The following is a 19,719-nucleotide window of genomic DNA, read 5'->3' on the forward strand; positions in this document are numbered from 1 at the left end:
AGCCTGTGGGAATGGTTGCAAGTCCTATAATATATTTTAGTAAAAGAACAATGCCCAGTAAAATTGTGTGTGTCCTGTGGCATGTAGGTTTACTGTGTCTCAGATAAAAGCAGAGGGAAGAAACTCGTAAAAAAAAAAAAAAAATCCATTGTGTGTACCTCAGCCCACCATTTGTAATTTTGAGGTCCTTTCAAATCCTTTGTCAACACTGTTCTGTTCAAAACACACACGCTGAGTGCAAAGCTGTCTGGTCTCCACCCTGTATGAGGTAACGAGTTTCCAAACACAGCCTTAAGATGGACGTGTGCCTGTAAGCATTTTACAGTGAGAGAAGTTAACCATGAATGCATTTGTGCCCCTATATAAAGAGTGCAATTGATTTCCCTCATAGATCCACGTGGAAAAGTGTCTGCGCTCTTAATGACTGATAGGAAAGTCTCAGCGTGTGTTACTTTATTTCCAGATGCATGAACTGATAGTTTATTAATCCAATGAGGGGAGTGAAGGAAAAAGAAAGGTGGCAGAGTTGGACTAAAAATACACCATACCTTTCTCATCATTTTGTGTTGGATTATTGAGACAGCTATTTCAATCTGACCAAATTATCATAAGTGGTTCCTCAACGTGGTCAAATTCTACTTGTCTAGATCAGGAGTGGATTAGGAGCTCCGTGGGTTTGACTAAATATATGATATGATAAATGGTCTAGATGCATATTAACTAAATATCCCATTGTATGTATTGAATGTGTTAAATAATGTCCATAACTACTAATTAATCACAAGAAATTATCTCATTAATCATGAATTAGCGCAGATTAATCACACTATTAATTTTGACCATCGATTATCCTTTAGCGTGACAGCGGATGGCTACGTTCAAGGTAGCACAGTTTGAGCAATAAACATAATTACATGCATTAAAGTAAAAGCATTTGATAAATGTTTGCGTATCACCTTTAGAATATTTGCTCGTGTCAAAATATTGGGGTCATTTTTCCCCCATTTTAAATTATGCAAGTAATTAACTGATTAGAAAAAGAGGAGGATGAGCGTGTGCGATGGATCAAAAAATGATGAAGACGTCCTCATAACATTACATGTCAAAATAATTAACATTAATTAATTTTTGGGGGATAAAAAAGCCTTTTTTATCAAGCGATTAATCGTGATTAATCACAATTCTAAGATGCGATTAATCTGATTCAAAAAAAAAATAATCGTTTGACAGCTCTATCCATAGCATAACTCATTATAGTAGCTGTCATATGTGGCGCCGTCACACGTCATGCCACCACATACCAAACATTCTCAACCTGTGGGAAGCACTCAGTACATTTCTGGCTTCAATTCTTTGTTTGGTCGTTTGTTTCTATCAATTAATGAGATGAAGCTGCTTAGCTTAGCCTAAAAAATACGTAGATGTACTTAGCCGACATATAAGCAACCGAAAGTGAAAACTTTCAGTACCATGCTTAATATTGGTATTATGCTGCTAAATTTAGCACTACTCATTTTCTGACACAAGGTGTTGGCGAGCTTATAAAGGTGAGGCTAACGTTAGCTATGCAGCTGTAGCAGTAGCAATCTAGCAATCTAATACATGCACATTCCTTGACTAAATAATTATTGTTAGAATGATGCTAAACCTGCTTCTCATTGACCTGCCACACAAAAATGTTGGCTAGCTGATAAAGCTAAGATAAACTAACATTTCTAGTGACAAAGCTTCAGTTTAGTTCAGCCTGAATTTTTTTTTTTTAGCTGCCTTAATTTAATACATGCCACTTTAAGCTGCAAAACTTTGAGCTTCTAAAATGCTTTCATTGTTGTGCCACATGCTAATGTTTTAGCTAGCTGTTTTGTTGTTGTTGTTTTAGCCAGGAGCCATTGTGTAAAAAGAGTATGTCCAAATATATTCAAATAATTTATTATGAATTAAAATGATAAGAAAAATGCTGTGTATTCTTATTAAGATACTCAATCTTGAACTGCCAGCTTTTCACTGTTTTGTCATGTGGAAATGTTTGTTAAGCTTTGAAAAGCCCAAGTGAAAGGTATGGAATTAGATTTTTTTTTCTTTTCTTTTCTTTCTTTATTTTTAACTCATTCGCTGCCATTGACGGCTATAGACGTCAAAAATTCATTTGAGCTATTTCTATTAGTTTACATTTTTTTCTACTTTTGTTAACAAGAGTATGAAAACCTAGATTTTTTTATTGTACATTTAGAACAGATATAACATTTGTGATTAATTGTGAGTTAACTAGTGAAGTCATGCGATTAAAATTAAAAATTTCAATTCCATGAACGCCCCGAATTTTTAATAATCTTTAAATTGCATCAGGCGATTACATTTTTTAATAATTGTAATTAATCTCATGACTTCAATAGTTAATTCACGATTAATCACACATTTTATATCTGTATTTCTAAAAAAAAATAATCTAGATTTTCATACTCTTGTTAACAAAAGTGGAAAAAAATGTTAAACTAAAAGAAATAGTTTCAATGAATTTTTGACTATAGCCGTCAATGGCAGTGAATGAGTTAATTTTAAGGAGGGGGGAGGGGGGTAGTAATTGTTTTATATGTTTACATATGTGTTAAACTTTGAGCTGCCAAGCAGATTGATTTTCATTGTTATGTCATGCAGACTGCAGAGATATTCGTTACCTCTCAAATGCTTAAATAAAAGCTATTTTTTTTTCTTCTTTCAAACCAAACCAGTACCATCTAACATGTTTAAAACAATGTTGGAAAGTGCTTGATCTCATGAGTAAGTTGCCAAACAGCTTTTCATTGCTCTGCCATGCATAAATATTGGTTATCACTCACGATAAAGTGAACGCTATGAAACGGTTGTTTGGGAACTGATAATACATAAATGTGAACATGTCTACACGTTTTCCAAATACTGATAGGATAGTGCCAAATTTAGCACTACGAACATGATTTCAATTGTTATTTTATTAGCTCGCTAAAGGTCATGCTTTTGACGAGTAGTTGTTAAAAATGAATGTTCTGCATGTTTGAATGACTTTACGTGCTGCTCAGGTTCTATTCCACCCTGTGGATCTTTCTTTAGAGAAAGCCCACCTGCTTTCTCCTTCTTATGAGGCCTCTCCCTGCGTTGGTCGCTGGGCAACAGCCACTCCTTGTTTACCTTTGTGTATTTTGCATAGGGGATTGTCATCAGAACAAGCCCCCCGCCGCTTCCCATCAGCCCCTCTTTATTCATTGGTTGCTGTAGCCTGTGGAAGCCGACTGTTAATAATAAAGTCATTTCAACCAGCAAGGGATACGTCTTAATCAAACGTAATTATTGCAATCTGTTAAAAATTAACACCGGTGTCAATGTGTGGTTACACAAGCCTCCAAGCGTGAACTTTTATTATCCTTCATTGTCACCTGAGCGCCATAAAGCTCCGTACTTCATGAAACCTTTGGCAAATATTGACCCCGCAGCGTCCCCGCACTTCTCCAAAGAGGTGGGACTGATTGAACTGTGATCAGTGTGGAGTATTAGCCGCACGGAAGGAAAGGGGGTAAAAAAAAAAAAGAAGACGTTTTCAAAAGGATGCGTTAACCGTCGTGACCCCTCCCAAGCCACTTCTCCCGCCGCTTTTCAAGTATGCAGCAAAGTGATGACGCACCACTTTAGCGCTATGCTTTACAGGCTGGAAGATTAGATAGAATACATTGGCCAGCGACACTCCATACCACACTGACCCATATCAAATGGTGTGAAATGAGATAAGCCAGGCTGTCTCCGTGAGTGCCGAAGGGGGGATGAGAGGACAAGAGCTGATTTGACTTAGTAGCTGCCTCTGATAAAGTAGTTTGGAAGGTCCGGGTCCAAATCTCCTTTGGAAAAAACTGTGTGGCGTTTCTATGGGTTTACGCTCACATTCCATAAACGTATGCATGTTAGGTACATGGAAGACTTTATTGTCCATATGTGTGAATATGAGTGTGAATGCGAGTGTGAATGCGTGTTTTTGTGCAGTCAGGATGGAAAATCTAGTATTCGTATTTTGAACATTTGTTTACATGACACTTGAGGAAAGGCAATGTCATTGCTAACTATTGGCATTTCAGTTGCCCACAACCTTGTCACCTTTTGGTGAATTTTTTTATGGCAGCATTGGTGCCCTAGTAAGCTAGGGCGTCCGCTTTACAGTCTGAGGTTTGAAATTTGAATCCCGGCTCAGGCCCTCTAGATAGATAGATTAAAACTTTTAACTGCTTTATAGGCGTGGTGCTCCTTATAGACCATAATTAAGCCCATAAAATAATGAAAAGTCTTTCTTTACAAAACAGCTTCCACACTGTAAAAAATGTGCTATTTACTTGAAAAAAAGCTAGTAAAGTTTTTTTCCCACTAAATTTTGCAAGGAGAGTTTTAAGTACATTTTCAAAAAAAAAAAAAAAAAAAAAAACGAACTCATGCTGTTTGCCATTATACTGCATTGCTGGTGTGTCCAAAACGAGACCAAAAACCACCTGACACCATCAATATACTAACACAGCATCCTGAAGGTTGTCGGTTGTTCTTCAAACCTTGAGTATCTTTTATTTATTTATTTAAATAAACTAGTAAAATATACTCAAAACTCTCCTTTTAAATTTTACTTAAATTTATTTTATTTTATTTATTTATTTATTTTTTACAGTTTTTACCCCAAAGTGCGCGGCATGTTCAGGAGGCAGGAAAACTGCTTCACTTCGATCCCTCCTCTCCGTGAGGGCGTGTATTGTTTGCTCCACATTGCGACGTGTCTCGTTATGGGTGGACACGTCAGCCAAGACTGCCTGTGTCCGGACCTGTTTGGTATGCAGCGGCAGAAGGCTGGTACCCGCTTCCCGGGCCTCGCCTTCCCCATTATGCCACCTGAGCGCCAAAAAAGACAGTAAAGTTCGTACTAGTTGACATTTCTGCGCTAACAATAAAGAATGTAATTGATTTGAATGCGTAGCGTATAAATAGAAGCGAATACGGCTTTGCATGTCAGGTCATGCATCACATCATGCTCACACACACACACAATCAAGCCTAAACAACAGCGCCTTAAAATGAAACATCTCAAATACTGTATGCTCACAAGAACGGGATCAGCAGGCCACACACGCACACCCGCACTCTCGCTTTCCGTCATCAATCATCAACAGTGTTTGAATATATAATAGTTATCAGATAACCAGTAATTCATCTTGACACACTTTTGTACAATAAATACAAATGTTGGTGTGTCTTTGTTGTATGGAGCACTAAAAAATGTCAAAATGAGAAATAAAGAAATAAAAGTGAAAATAAAATGGGTATAAAAAATAATTTAAAAATTAAATACAAAAAATACATATAATTTTTTTTGTATCCGTTTTTATGTTCACTTTTATTTATTTAATTTTTTTTGGTCATGGATCTCATCTAAATCTAAATTGGTTCTCCTTTTTTATTATTATATTTTTCATTCATTCTGTTTCGCTCTCTTATGTCCGAGTGTCAGTAAACACAACACAGGTCTCGCGAATGGTGGTGGCGAGTACTTTACGTTTGTGTTGGCTGCTTGTGTTCATTGCTGCTGCTGCTCACCGCTCGTGAATTATTCTTGTTTTAATATATAATAAAAAGGGTGACATTCCCAAACAAGGTTTGCTGGCGGCATTCTTGCAATACGTCACAAAGTGAAGAAATAGTGGTATGATTTTGTTTGATTGATGGCCAGTTTTATCTGCAACAGCCATCGCAGCTTTACTAAAAGTAATGCTAGGTAGGCCCACGCTGGCTTATACGCGACAAATACATCAATGCTGACGTGCAAGAGTCATGTACATTTTGTACAAGTGAAACTGCAAGTTTCCGAGGACGCTGGCGCACAAGACAAGTGAGGAGGGACGTACTACAAACTACATTTTGTGTCGGCAACTAAAAAAGCCACTTGAAAAAAGAAACCACGGGAGCCACATATCGTTTGAGCATCTAAAACGAGGTTGGATTTTGCTTTCCTTTTTCTTTTTAATTCTGCAGACGCCGTTCAAACAGGTGGCCCGTTCAAAGCGATATGTCGGCCATATTGGATGTGGCAATTGTATTCGTAATTAGATCGGCAAATAATTAGTAAGATTTGAGTTAGAATGGGATAATATAATCTAAATATAACGGTTCCTTATTAATTCAATGAGTTGTGGCTTGGTGATACAGACGCTCCCCAACTTACGAACGAGTTACGTTCCGAGCGATCGTTCGTAAGGTGAATTTGTTCGTAAGTTGCTTCAGTGCTATATTTTGTATTATAATTTATGTTTAAAGAGAATACGTACAGTACTGTACTACGTAAGTTAGAGAGAGAGAGCGAGAGACACACACAGTATGTACATGTACGTAATAAGATAAATAAAATGAAGTTTAACTTACTTTTGGAAGATGTACTCGATGCTTAAGGATTTGATGGAGGAGGAGGAGGAGGAGGATTTTATATCATGAGAGGTTCTTCGTCGTCGCTGGAATGGGCTTCAAAAGTTACTTCCTCCTCCGTAACTTCAATGTAGGAAGAAGTTGAGGGTCGAGGAGAAGAAGATGAGGGTTGATGAGTATCTTCCTTGGAGGATTTACTAGAAACTGGCCGAAAGAAGCGATCTAACACCGATTGCACAGTTTTCTTCTTTTTTCATCATAAATGATGCGGTAGCACTGTATGGCATCATTCAATTGATTTGCAACCTTTGTGCAACGTTCAATATTTGGGTCTTGCTGCTCGAAGAGTGCGATGGCTTTATCTATGAGCGACAGGCGTTTCTTCTTCTTCCTCCTCCTCGACACGTTGCTGAGCCTCCAATGCTGGGTGAGCTCTCACAGCGCCAAGCGTCGGTATTAGCGGCGGAAAGAAGCACTACAGTACTCGGAAAAAGGTGTGCAATACAAAATCTAACTTACAGCATCTCTTTCCGAACATTTTTTGACATGCGCGCATGCGCGCAGACATGTTCGTATGTACCGTTGTTCGTAACTCGAATGTTCGTAAGTAGGGGAGCGTCTGTACATCTCCAAGGAGAAACTGAATGAGGCATCTTTACAAATAGCTTCACTTTGCCTCATCCAATATGGCTGCGGCGTCAACGTACTCTACTGTATGTGTATGTAGTGTAAATGATAATACTGTCAGCTGGCGCCATTCAATGGATAGATGCATGGCAGTGCTATGTGAATTCATCCAAATATACGGGGCTAGTTAATGCTGTCTGTAGGGTATTCATAATAATTGGGCCCCCCCATGCATCTCATGTGCCCCCCCTTAAGCCTGGGCTCTGGCGACGGGACTGAGTAGTGGGTTTTCAATGGTTGCAAAATGTGAGCTATATACCATCTCCATTATTAGTCGAATAAAAAATGTGCAGTGTCCTTTATGTTAAAAGTGTCTCTCAGGACATTTACGGAAGGATTTTTGGATGCTGACTGCACGACAAGACGATATTTTCCTGACAAGATCCAGATGCTGCCTCTCAGCATGTCCCAGTCTAGCTAACGTTTGAGGGCTTTTTCAGAAGAAGCTATCTGCAATTTCCTGTCCTTGTGACACACGGCCCCCTTGCTACATTTAGAGAAATGGACTCTTTGCTTCATAGACATTGTCAAACAATCTTGTTGTAACTACCTTTTGAATGCTTTGGTTTGAGTTATCCATATGATTTTTCTCATTAATATGAGAAACTGTTAAGTGAGTAAACGCAGATGCACTCACGTCCCCTCGGGTCGGGTTTTTGTTTGCCGTGGCCCATTTTTTTGTGGCTGTGTACGTGTGGGTGATTGGTTTAACGAGATATTGAATGTATCGCATCTTTGCTCTTCAGAATTCTTTGTGGAAACGATACTACGCGAGGGCAACGTGCTGCTTGCAAAGGAAGCAGGGGGTGTTGAGAAGTTTCCGCGCACGCAGAGAAATGTTGCTCGGAGTGTGGTTTAACAGACAGGAAGTAGCTCTGCGATGGTTTTCCTGCCAGTGCCTAACTCGCAGGTCAGTTTTGTGGTGGGTGCTTTACCATATGCTATGCTTTACCGTATGTTTCTATACTATCCGTACTCTTTATTTTGCACTCATAGGCCTCATCATTCTTTGCCATTTTGTCATTTGGTACAGACAACTTGTGTTTAAAAGAAGCATGCATGCGTCCTTCTCTCTCTCTCTCTCTCTCTCTCTCTCTCTCTCTCACTTAGCCTGAGTGGAAAAGTACAAGGTTCGTAGGAGATGAGATTAAATTCCACTCGTCTTTTTGGCCCTGGCACAGCGCGACGGCCCCGAATGCCCTCTGATGTGAGGCTCTGCTGCTGTTCTCTAGATGCCATTAGCCTTCCGGAGATGCAGTTAGCCAGCATCAAAAGCTGCCTGGCCTGCTGCCATAGTATTGCAAGCCCTCTACTCCGCCCGTTTGCGATGTGCAGTGTGCATGGATAGACATGTTGTGGCTTTACAAGTGAGACTTAGAATGCAAGGGCTGTACAAAGCAGGTGTGAATCTTGTGCTAGGTATTTATCCCTTTCAGTTAGCCAATACCATCTTGCCCTGCAGTGGACTTATATGATCTGTATTTATTTTGTAGGTAAGCATTTGAGTTTTGCTCCTTTGCTAGATAACTACTTCTTTTTTTCCTTTTTTTTCTGGAGAGCTCAGTATTGTTCATTCGGTCATTTTACCGATTTGACATGTCATCATCATTGCTCTCTTTTTTATTTTTATATATATTTTTTTAATTAATTTTATTTTTTATGTGGGTGAGAATGTGTTTGAGCATGTGCGTGTGAGTGTGTATTCATTAGTTCACCTAAAACCTATTAAAAATCCCATACCGTTCACCTAAACCGAATACTTCAGAATCCAGCTAGAGTCGTGAGGTTGTCAGGAGAACCGAGGAAGGATCAAAGAAAAGAAAGGAAAGTGAAATCCGGCACCGACCAGACATTACCTACTACCCACCGGGTTACCAATCAGAGTCTTTCACCAACCCCAGAAACATCTAAATTCCAACAAATTAGGGAGACCTCAAGATACCAAAGGAGAGACTGAGGAAAGGAAGGACGGATGAAGCAGAGTGAGATCCACAGACATCAGCCTCCACCGATAACTACTTCTTATAAAGGTTATTTTTGTGGATTGGGTCACTGGGAAAGGAAGAAACGGTCATAAATCTGTAGGGCTCATATTTTATTAACGTTGAAAAATGTCTTCAATAGTAGTAACTAAGCCATGTTGGATATATGTGTCTAGATCTATCTACGAGTGGTTACTTACCTCACAATCCAAAGGCTGTGTGTTGGTTGTGTGTGTTTTCCCCAAGTACGCCAGTTTTCCTCTCACATTCCCAAAACATGCATGTTACGGCAATTGAAAACAAGAGTCCGTAGGTGTGTCAACAATTGTCTGTCTGTGCCCTGCGATTGGTCGATAACGTCTCGACCAGTCAGATGGGATAGGCACCATCATTCGTGACTTTAAGTGAGAGAGAGAGAGAGAGAGAAAATGGACAGATGAGTGGACATGATGAATAAAATATAATGAAATGTCTTGAATCCGTTATATCTGTCAGATTGTAATCTGAAGTCTTGCTTTGTTGCATATTGATGTAGCTTTGTTTTCATTCATGAGCTGAGTCATGCTTTGCCCAGGAGAGCACCAGAATTTTCCCTGACGCTTGCTACTTGTTGCATAGTTTGGTGACAAATGACTACAAGCTGCCAAAAAGCGAAGGAGGGGGGCGGAGGTGGGGGTGGGGGTGGGGGCGGGGGGCGCTGCCCACACTGGCTATCGCCGGGCTCCAGCAACGAGCGTCATATCATTGAGTCATTTCCTTGACAGGAACCCGGCAGATCCTGCGAAAACAGCGCCCGTGCTGACAATATTCAGTAACATGGTGGTGGAAAGCCCACATGGTGTCTGCCAGCAGGTTTTAGGAAAGGGTTTTTTTTCTTCCTTTTCATGGAAATGTTTTTCTTTGTTGGTAGAATGCCTGGGTGATGCACTGTATGGCAGCTGCATGCGTCAGTCAGTGTCTTTATATGATACTGGAGGAAAATCATTGTTGGCTTTGTCACATTGAAGCAGACTTTACAATAAGCTTAAAGGGAGTATACTAGCATAGTTTGTCCAAACAATTTACTTTCTCATGGTGTTAGCTTGACAACTAACACCATGAGAAGTGCATGACAGCGGCATCCCATTATTTTTTAGTGCACCAAATTGGCAGATTATGCACAGAATATTGCTTTTATTTATTTATTTTGTATGTGCGTGAGTATGTGCTCATTAATTCACCTAAAACCTATTCAAAATCCCAAACCGTTCACCTAAACCGAATACTTCAGAATACAGCTAGAGTCGTGAAGTTGTCAGGAGACCCGAGGAAGGATCAAAGAAAAGAAAGGAAAGTGAAATCCAGCACCGACCAGACAGCACCTACTACCCAACGAGTTACCAACCAGAATCTTTCACCTACCCCAGAAGAATATAAATTCCAACAAATTAGGGAGACCTCAAAAGACCAAAGGAAAGACTGAGGAAAGGAAGGAAGGATAGTTGAAGCAGAGTGAGATCCACAGACATCAGCCTCCACCGATTCAACGACCAGAGAAAGAAGCAGGTTGTGTTTGAATTTCGGTAGATGCTGGTGTGGTGGATCTGGCATGCCTGAAAACCTCCACCAAAGAGCCCGACCCCCCACCCCACACCCACACCCGCCACCTACCACAACCCAGCCACCATTGCCCCCAGGCCCACAAACCCCGGGGACCCCCCCATACCCAGGCATTGGGGCCGGACAGCGGAGCGGCGAGGGCACGCGCACCCACACCTCCAGCCGCTTGGTGGGGCGGAACACTGGGGGCGGAAGGGTAGATGGGAGCACCGGGAGACGGGCGGCACCCCCGAACCCCAGGCCCGGGGGGGAAAGGTCCCGGTCATCATGCCAGCGTAAATCGGGAAAGCGAACCCTGTTACTGAGTTCACGAGCTCGTCGACTGGCGAACTCTACCCCTACACCGTGGATGTGACCCCATCCAGTGTGTATCCAAGTGTGTGTGTGTGGTGCATTAAAATTGGGAGCAGGTGGGAAATGATATCCTCCTGCTCCGATCCACCTGCTTCCCAGATGCACAGAATATTGCTGTTCCCCTTGTAATTGTTGGCTCAAGTGATCTGTTCCGCTTTCAAGCTTGGAACAAATGGACATACTCAACATTAGTTGGATGTTCTCACTTTATCTTTGTTGTTGGTTTATCATAACATTACTTTCACTTTGCTTGAACACTCATGGCGATGTATGATGATACGCTGTGAGGCCTCCAAGACAAATATTACTGGAATACTGTAGTGACGACAGTGCATGACATTCTGAGATGCTTCCAAAACAACCAATGACCCAACGATAAACAAAGGTGGCAATTCCAGGTCCAGAAAGTAAAAACCCTGCTACAGTTTGGCTTTAGCCCCAGGTGCTAGTTAGCGAGCTCCCTAGCTAGGTCCCCGGGTGCCTGGTTACCTGCTAGGTAGCTAGCTAGCTAGGGGCTAAAGCCAAACTGTGGCAGGGTTTTTTTTACTTTCTGGACCTGAATTTGCCACCTCTGACGATATATAATACACATTATGGTGCATGACATGCTGTGATATCGTGAGCCCTGAGCAACTGTGATGTCATCTTAAATGGACTTCAAGTGGCAAAATGGCCGCCCCCTGAGATGGATAAAATGGTTGGATTTTAACGCACAAGTCATATTAATCAGAATGTCATTTTTAGACTAGTGAGGTCTCATATAACATATTATGGTCAAGAAATGTTTAAGGTTGACTTTCCCTTAAAATGATCTCCAGGCTACTCCTGCAGGTGTTCAGTCACTAACCTGCGAGGAACCCCCCCCCCCCCCCCCCCCATTTAACCACTAAAGAATAGTCTTTTGTCTCATATCTTCATCGACGTTAAAATGTTACTACCTTTAGAAAATCTGCATTGGGGAGGGGGGGGGGGGGGTAACCTGAGCTGCAAGTGGCTGATAAATCAAGATTTGCCTGCCTGCGTTTTCTGTCTTGCATCCCACAATGTTTGCACTCACCACATGCAGAGTGAGTCATTGCTCAGTCATTCTGCCGGCTTAAATTGCCTCCTTTCATGGTCAACAATGAGCTCAGCTGAGGAGAATAAAGCTAAAAAAAAAAAAAAAGGGTGTGTGTATGTGTGTGTATGGCCTTCTGGGAACGCTCCATTTATTCATGTATCCTGACTCTAATTGGTTGTTATTGCAACTGGCAACAACAGTCGCCATGCCGTTCGGGGTGGAGCCGAACTCTGCGCTGCAAACGGCGCCTCCGTCAACGCATCACAGCTTTCTAAAAAAAAGTCCTATAAACAATCGATTCAACCCGGAAGGGAAAACAAACCTGCGCGCTCTTAAATCTAGATTAACGTTAGCGTCAAACAGATCGGAACAATTTCCTCGGCGGCCGGGTGTTTGCGTCCGTTAAATCAGTGCTCCGTTAAATTAAATTTGCTGGAGGCTATCAGTCCTGTGTTCATATCTGTTATGGGAAGTTTACAACGCCAGCAGCTGACGAGATTTTGGTCTATTTATAGCGCCGCAACTGCTGATAATCTTGACAAAAGAACCTGTCAGTCAACAGCAATTACAAACAAGTCAAATTTAATGAATGTTCTCTTACAGTATGTTGAAAACGTTTTTTTTGGATTTGAGAGCAAAAAGTTGGATTAATGGACAATAATGATGTTGCATATTACAACACTGTGATACTCCAAATTAAGTTTGGACAACACTCAGACTTTTTGGCATTTACTGTGGTTTGTCGTGTATGATGTGACCCGCTTGAAAAAATTAAGTTAATAAGTTTAAAGCGTCCTATAGATGAAGCCCAGAACATAACAAGACTGCAACCAACAACGCTCTTACAAGAATGAGGCAGAATAAAGCAATTGGCGACATGTTATTGTGAAGACAAAAAGAAAAAATATATTAAATTTAATTTTATAAAATTAAATTAAATTAAAATATATAACTTAATGCATTTTGTAAAAAAAAAAGAACCATATAAACTATAAAATATAGAACAAGCCTATTGATAAATAAGCCCTTGGAAAATAAAATATGTTGTAAAATATCAACCAAATAATACTATAAATCTTTTACAATAAAACAGCACAAAGGGACTAAAATCAACAAACCTAATACAATTATTTAAAAAAATAATACAAATAATAACACATTTTATATATTGAATAAATACACCTTGTAAATTCAATACAAAATAAATAAAAAAGCCTAAAAATATATCAAATATCAGGTGAAAATAATAAAATAACTTGATAAAATAATATATAAATATTTTTATAAATCTTGTTAATAAAACACAATAAAAGTTCAAATAATAAGCAAAATTATCAAATAAATTAATCAATACATAATCAAAACAATACATCATATCATCTATATTGTATTTAAAATGTTACCGGATAAATACAATATTTAAATAGTATGATTAAATAACATTAAAATAGTTGACTGAAACAATATTGTAAGTAAAACAAATTAGTTAAATAACCAAGAAGCGTAATAATTAAATAATAAAAATATGTATATAAATGATGTGATTAAATAATAAATACTAAAAATACATACATAAAAAAACGTCTGGTAAATGAAACACAATATAACTTAACATTAACAAAAGCCGAATATTAAAATAATTGACAAATAAAATAAATAATAAATCTTGTAAATAAAACACAATTGAAGTTAAAATAATCAACAAGTTTCAAATTTATATAAAAAAATAGTTCCCTCGTTTTCCGCTGGGGTTTGGTTCCCAAAAAATACCTGCAATAAATGAAATCCGCAAAGTAGCTAGCTTTATGTTTTACATTTATTATAAACCTTTTAAGGCTCTAAAACCACAGTCAGGCATTTACATTTTCTCACATTTCTCTCTTATTTAAACCTTCTCAGTGTTCAAACCTTCATTAATATATATAATGAAATATTGTAACAAAGTTACTCTTAACTACTGGGTTGTTCACGCGCCATTCTTCTACAAAGTTTCCTCCAAATGGGTTTGTGTACTTGTGACGTAATCCTGCAAACAAACACACCCAAATCCCCAGCCTGCTAACTTGACTGCATGAACAATGACTTCATTAGGTCAGCCATCTGCTCATTGATTAAGTGACACGGCATTTTCCTTGTTATGAGGTTTTTAGCGGCGTAATTGGGAGCATGTGTCCAGCCGGGTCCACATTCCAGATGACATGCTTGGACGCTTCTGTGTCATCTGGTTGTGTCATCACACTTTTAAAACTCTCGGGTCCCACCACTCTTATTTACTTTGTGAGCTATTATGCGTTGACAAACATCCCGCCGCGACTCCTCCCTTTGGCCTCCTACTCATCTTCCTCTTCCTCGTCTCTTCATGACGCAGCGGTTCGGCCTCCTGGACGGGACAAGGCAGCTGTTGTCATGCGCGCAGGATAATGTGCAGCCTGCCTCATGCTAATGGATGCCTCTCTCATAGCTAGCGTCACGCCAACTGGGCTGTCCTTTTCAATGCCGGGATGTAGAACACGCACATTGATATGGAATGCTGTTTGAGAAATGTATTGGATAGTCTTGTTTTCCATGTACTAGTACACTCTTTGTCATAGTAATTACAGTAGTTACTTGACTAAAAAAGTAGATTACTAAAATGAATAAAAGAACATACAGTGCACGATTTGGGAAAAAATGAATTAACTCATTTGCTGTCATTGATGGCTATCGAAAAATCAAAAATTCATTTCAACTATTTCTATTTCACATCCACTTTTGTTAACAAGAGTCTAGACAAGAGAGACGATTAAAAAAAAATTAATCGCCTGACACGATAAAAAAAAAAAGATTATAAAAAATTAGGGTGTCAGGCGATTAATTTTTTTTATCGTAATTAATCGCATGACTTCACTAGTTAACTCACGATTAATCACACATTTTATATCTGTTCTACATGTACAATAAAACAATTCTAGGTTTTCATACTTTTGTTAACAAAAGTGGGAGAGAATGTTAAACTAATAGAAATAGTTCAAATGAATTTTTGACACTCTATAGCCATCAACGGGAGAATGACTTGACTCTTTTAGCCATTGTCAGCAGTAGGAAGATATTTAGTCAATAATTAATTTGATCACTTCATTATTTTTCATGTAGGCTACAATTAATACTTTAAAAAACACCTTTTGCCACTTGCTGTCGACTGAAAACGACATCATGTGTGTTCAGGGCTCAGGTATCGACCAATCATGGCTCTTAACTAAATAAAAAAAACAAAAAAAAATGGTTTAAAAAAAAAAAAGAAAGCTAACTGAAACTACATTTTACAAACTAACTAAAACTAACTATAATTAATGAAAAAGTCCTTCGATGTTGTCTTTAGTCATTAATTTAATGCATGAGCCTTTGGGCTGATTTTAAATGTAATTTTTAAGTAAAATTATTTTGATATTAACCGGAATAAGGACTTGTGTCTCGCAGAAGTGACGTCATCTATCAGCAGCCAATAGAAAAGATGACGTCGCTCTTAGGCGACAATTTTTCATGCTTGACTTTTGACTCCAATGACTCGGCTTGCCTGCTTTTTTTCGTTTAACTCAGCTGAAATGCAACATTAGGTAAAAAATTTTTTTTTACTTTTCTCATTTTACCATGATGTTTTTTTTAGATATTGTGCACAAGTAATACACTTAAAAAATAAATAAAATAAAAACTAATACAAAAACTAAGCATTTTTTTTAAATAACTAAAACTAAACAGAACCACACTGAAAACGAATTAAAACTCAAAACGAATCAAAACTAACTAAAATGAAAATTCCAAAACTATAATAACCCCGGACAGTGTTCTTATAAGAAAAAACAAACAAAAAACTTTCCACATATTTGCACTTTCTTTTTTTATTTTTTTATTTCATAAATGCTGGATAATACAATCCTGTCAGACTAGCTGGACAGTGGAACTTGTTCACTCGCCATCCAAAAAATTATTTATTTATTTATTATTTTATTTATTTATTTATTAAAAAGCAGAATGCCAATCAGTTTTTTCTTTCGCCAATTCAACAAACATGTCAAGTAAACCAGACTTTAAAACGACCAGTTTGGGGAAAATGTACAGATGACCATGCATATTTGTCACAAATTGTCAGCGCAGACAGCAAGAGACTTTTCTACACCCCCACGCGAGCCCCCTCCCCACCCAACATTTAACTACTCCTGTCTGCATGCCTTGGACCTGCAACGTTCACAAAGACAGTTCAAAGCAAATATTCTCCGCCCTGCAGCAATGGGAAAAGCAAGTTGTGTGTGTGTGTGTGTGTGTGTGTGTGTGTGTGTGTGTGTGTCCTCCAGTTCCACCAGTCCTTTGGTCTCTGGGAAAGATACGTGTGTGTGTGTGTGTGTGTGTGTGTCCCTGAGCTCTATTAATTCTTCAACCCACTCTCCCACCACTCCCGTCTTCTTGCACTGAAACCTGCCTGTGGGTATCAGCCTCTTAGGCACACTCATGCAAACATACTCCTTATATGCCCCGCCCACTCCAGTAAGAGCCCAAGGGTATCCAACACAGCATCACAAGGGCGATCTTTCACCCTGGTGTTTGTGTGCGGCGGTGGCTTCGTTCAGGCCTCATGCAAATCATGTGATGAAAATATGAGCGAGCTTCATCATGAAAGGGAACGTTACGGCGTTTTTTTTAATTTTTTTTATTTTTTGGAGGACAGTGAGTGGTTTTAATTAAAAAGAAAAACAACAAACTTTTTCATGCAGATGTTTGCATATTTTTGGTCTGAGTTATCTGTTTTGGTTTGATCAAAACAGAAAAAAAGCCTGTTAAAGTCCAGCTGTACAGCGCCACAGATGATCGTTTAAAAGTGAAACTCATCATGTCTGGCTGTAGAGTGACATCCGTTATTTTACTAGCATAGACATTAAATGGATGGTCACGCACTGGTCAGCTTTAAAAACAAACAAACCAAATACTTGGTACAAATTATGGCTAGGCTATATAGCAGAAATTTGTCAAAGCCCCGTCTTTCTCCAGCATAACTTTTTTTTATATATTTTTTTATATTTATATTTCACATTTGGTTCAAAATCAGTCCTGACTTTCAGTGGAAGCCCTCTTTTTACGCCCCCATTTTTTTAAATTATTTTTTATTTCTTTCACGTTTTGGGTGAATGTCAACATGAATCCTGATAAAAACAAAACAAATTAAATAAATAATAATAATAATAGTAAATTATTATTATTTATTATTATTTTGTTATTCCTATACTTCAAACTTCCCACTTTTTCGACATCTATCTACTTCCACATAATTCACCCGATTCTCCTCATTTCAATTTGAACATATTCCAAAAATTCACGCCATTCTAGGGTGTATTTTTCTTATTCCAAATATTCACGCCTAACCAACAATTGCCTATTTTGTACCCTATTTTTCCCCACTCATTCTTAATGGGAGATTCTACATTTTTGATCCCATTCACTTCGTTCCAACTTCAATATATTCCACCAATTCACGCTATGAGCGCTTTCCTTTCTTTCAGTACCAAAATTCACGCCTTACCCACAATTCCCCATTTCGTACCCTACTTTTCCCCATTCATTCTTAACGGGAGATTCTACATTTCACATTTACTTCCACATTTTTCATCCCATTCACTCCGTTCCTATTTCAAACTATTCCTAATATTCACGCCATGGGTGCTTTTATTTTTTTCATTCCCAGGATTCACGCCTTACCCACAATTCTCCATTTCGTACCCTACTTTCCCCCACTCATTCTTAATGGGGGATTCTACATTTCACATTTACTTCCACATTTTTCATCAAATTCACTTCATTCCAGCTTCAATATATTCCACCAATTCACGCTATGAGCGCTTTCCTTTCTTTCAGTACCAAAATTCACGCCTTACCCACAATTCCCCATTTCGTACCATACTTTTCCCCACTCATTCTTAATGGGAGATTCTACATTTCACAATTACTTCCACATTGTTCATCCCACTCACTCCGTTCCTATTTCAAACTATTCCTAATATTCACGCCATGAGTGCTTTTATTTTTTTCATTCCCAGGATTCACGCCTTACCCACAATTCTCCATTTCGTACCCTACTTTCCCCCACTCATTCTTAATGGGAGATTCTACATTTCACATTTACTTCCACATTTTTCATCAAATTCACTTCATTCCAGCTTCAAACTATTCCACCATTTCACACCATGAGCTCTTCCATCTATTCCACAGGTTTTCATTTCATTTCTCCAGAAATTTTCTAGTTATTATTGTTATTATTATTATTATTATACATAATAATATTAAATACCAACAAAGCTGCTTTTTGTGAATTATTATTATTATTATTATTATTAGTACTTTTAACAGTCAATTTCCAGGGCTCCAGGTGTCGGAGTGGAACCGTCACTTGCCTCTGATGCAGGTTGGCGTGGGTTCGCTTCCCCGCCTGGGAGACCTTGTGTGAGTGAGTGCAAAAAAAAAAAAAACGTAGTCAATTTCCTTTAAAAAAGAAAAAAAGATGTCTGTGGAGGAACGCTTCACCTACTTTTGCCATCATAGCAGCCGGATTATCACACTTGTTTTGTGCCAAAATCAATCAGGTCAATCCTGATTTTTATAATATGCGCTCCTCCAATTCCAGCTGTAAGTGGAGCCACTTCTTTCGCAGGCATAGTGCTGTTTGCGGTTTTTCCATATAGTCTAGCATTCCCTCCATTTGTGGTCAAAATCAAGCAAGTGAATGATGATTTATACAGTGGAACTTTGCCTTTCGCCGGCGAAGCACTTCTTTTGCCAGCCTTGTGCCCCTGATGTTTACAGAGATTATAGTTTGACACTTTAACAAGCTGTCTTCATTTGGTCGTAGTTGCATTGGTGAACAACAACAAATGACTTCTACTGCTATTGCCACCACACTTGCCAATCAAAATACAATGGGTTTTTTTTCAGAAAAAAAGAGAATGTTTTTTGTCTTCACGAAGGCAGATTTTTAGTACACCAGAAGGTCACAGAAAGGTCAAATCAGTCGTAAATTCCTGTGTGTTTGTATGATGGTCATTATCAGAACTAATCTCTCCACAAACTTTTAGAATGATTGTGATATCAATCAACGCTGACTCAATTAAGCACTGAAATTAACAAACTGTCCGTCAACCAATCCCATGTTCTCATCCTGATTTTTCTTCTGGTCTTGCAGGTGTCGATGCTTCATGTGGAACCTGAGCGGGACCAGGCTGTTTCCAGCGGGGTCAGGCTGATCCTCTGACTCTCAGTTTGGGGGTCTTTTAAAAGCCAGATCAGGAAGCCATTTTGCACCGTGAAAGTCCGCTTGGGGGTCTCTGTAGGGGGCGCTGTCCGTGTGGAGTAGGAGCCAGCTTGGCCACCGCCATGACCACCGCAGTGCAGCCCAATGAACTGGTGTTTGAGTTTGCCAGTAACGGGATGGATGAAATCAACCAGGTATGTGTGTTCATTCGTCAAATGGTTGGTAAAAAAGTGAGTTGTCGGATTGTTGCGGTTGAAAGCGTCTGCAGTTTTTGATTGTTAGCAACCATAAAAAGGGATTTTTGGAGAAGGGTGGCATATGAGGGATTTCACTTTTTGCTGTTGTTGTTG

At 39.1% G+C, this 19,719-nt stretch overlaps 1 protein-coding gene across 1 annotated transcript in view; it reads left to right on the forward strand.

Moving 5' to 3' along the window:
* The window catches only part of elf1 (E74-like ETS transcription factor 1), a 49,501-nt gene that overhangs the window by 15,681 nt on the left and 14,101 nt on the right, over positions 1-19,719 (forward strand). The window contains 1 exon segment of the mRNA XM_077578705.1: positions 19,301-19,563. Within this exon segment, the coding sequence (XP_077434831.1) occupies positions 19,492-19,563 (72 nt within the window). The 5' untranslated portion in view covers positions 19,301-19,491.

Source organism: Vanacampus margaritifer, chromosome 10, assembly GCF_051991255.1.
Source record: "Vanacampus margaritifer isolate UIUO_Vmar chromosome 10, RoL_Vmar_1.0, whole genome shotgun sequence".
NCBI classification, from domain to species: Eukaryota; Metazoa; Chordata; class Actinopteri; order Syngnathiformes; family Syngnathidae; genus Vanacampus; species Vanacampus margaritifer.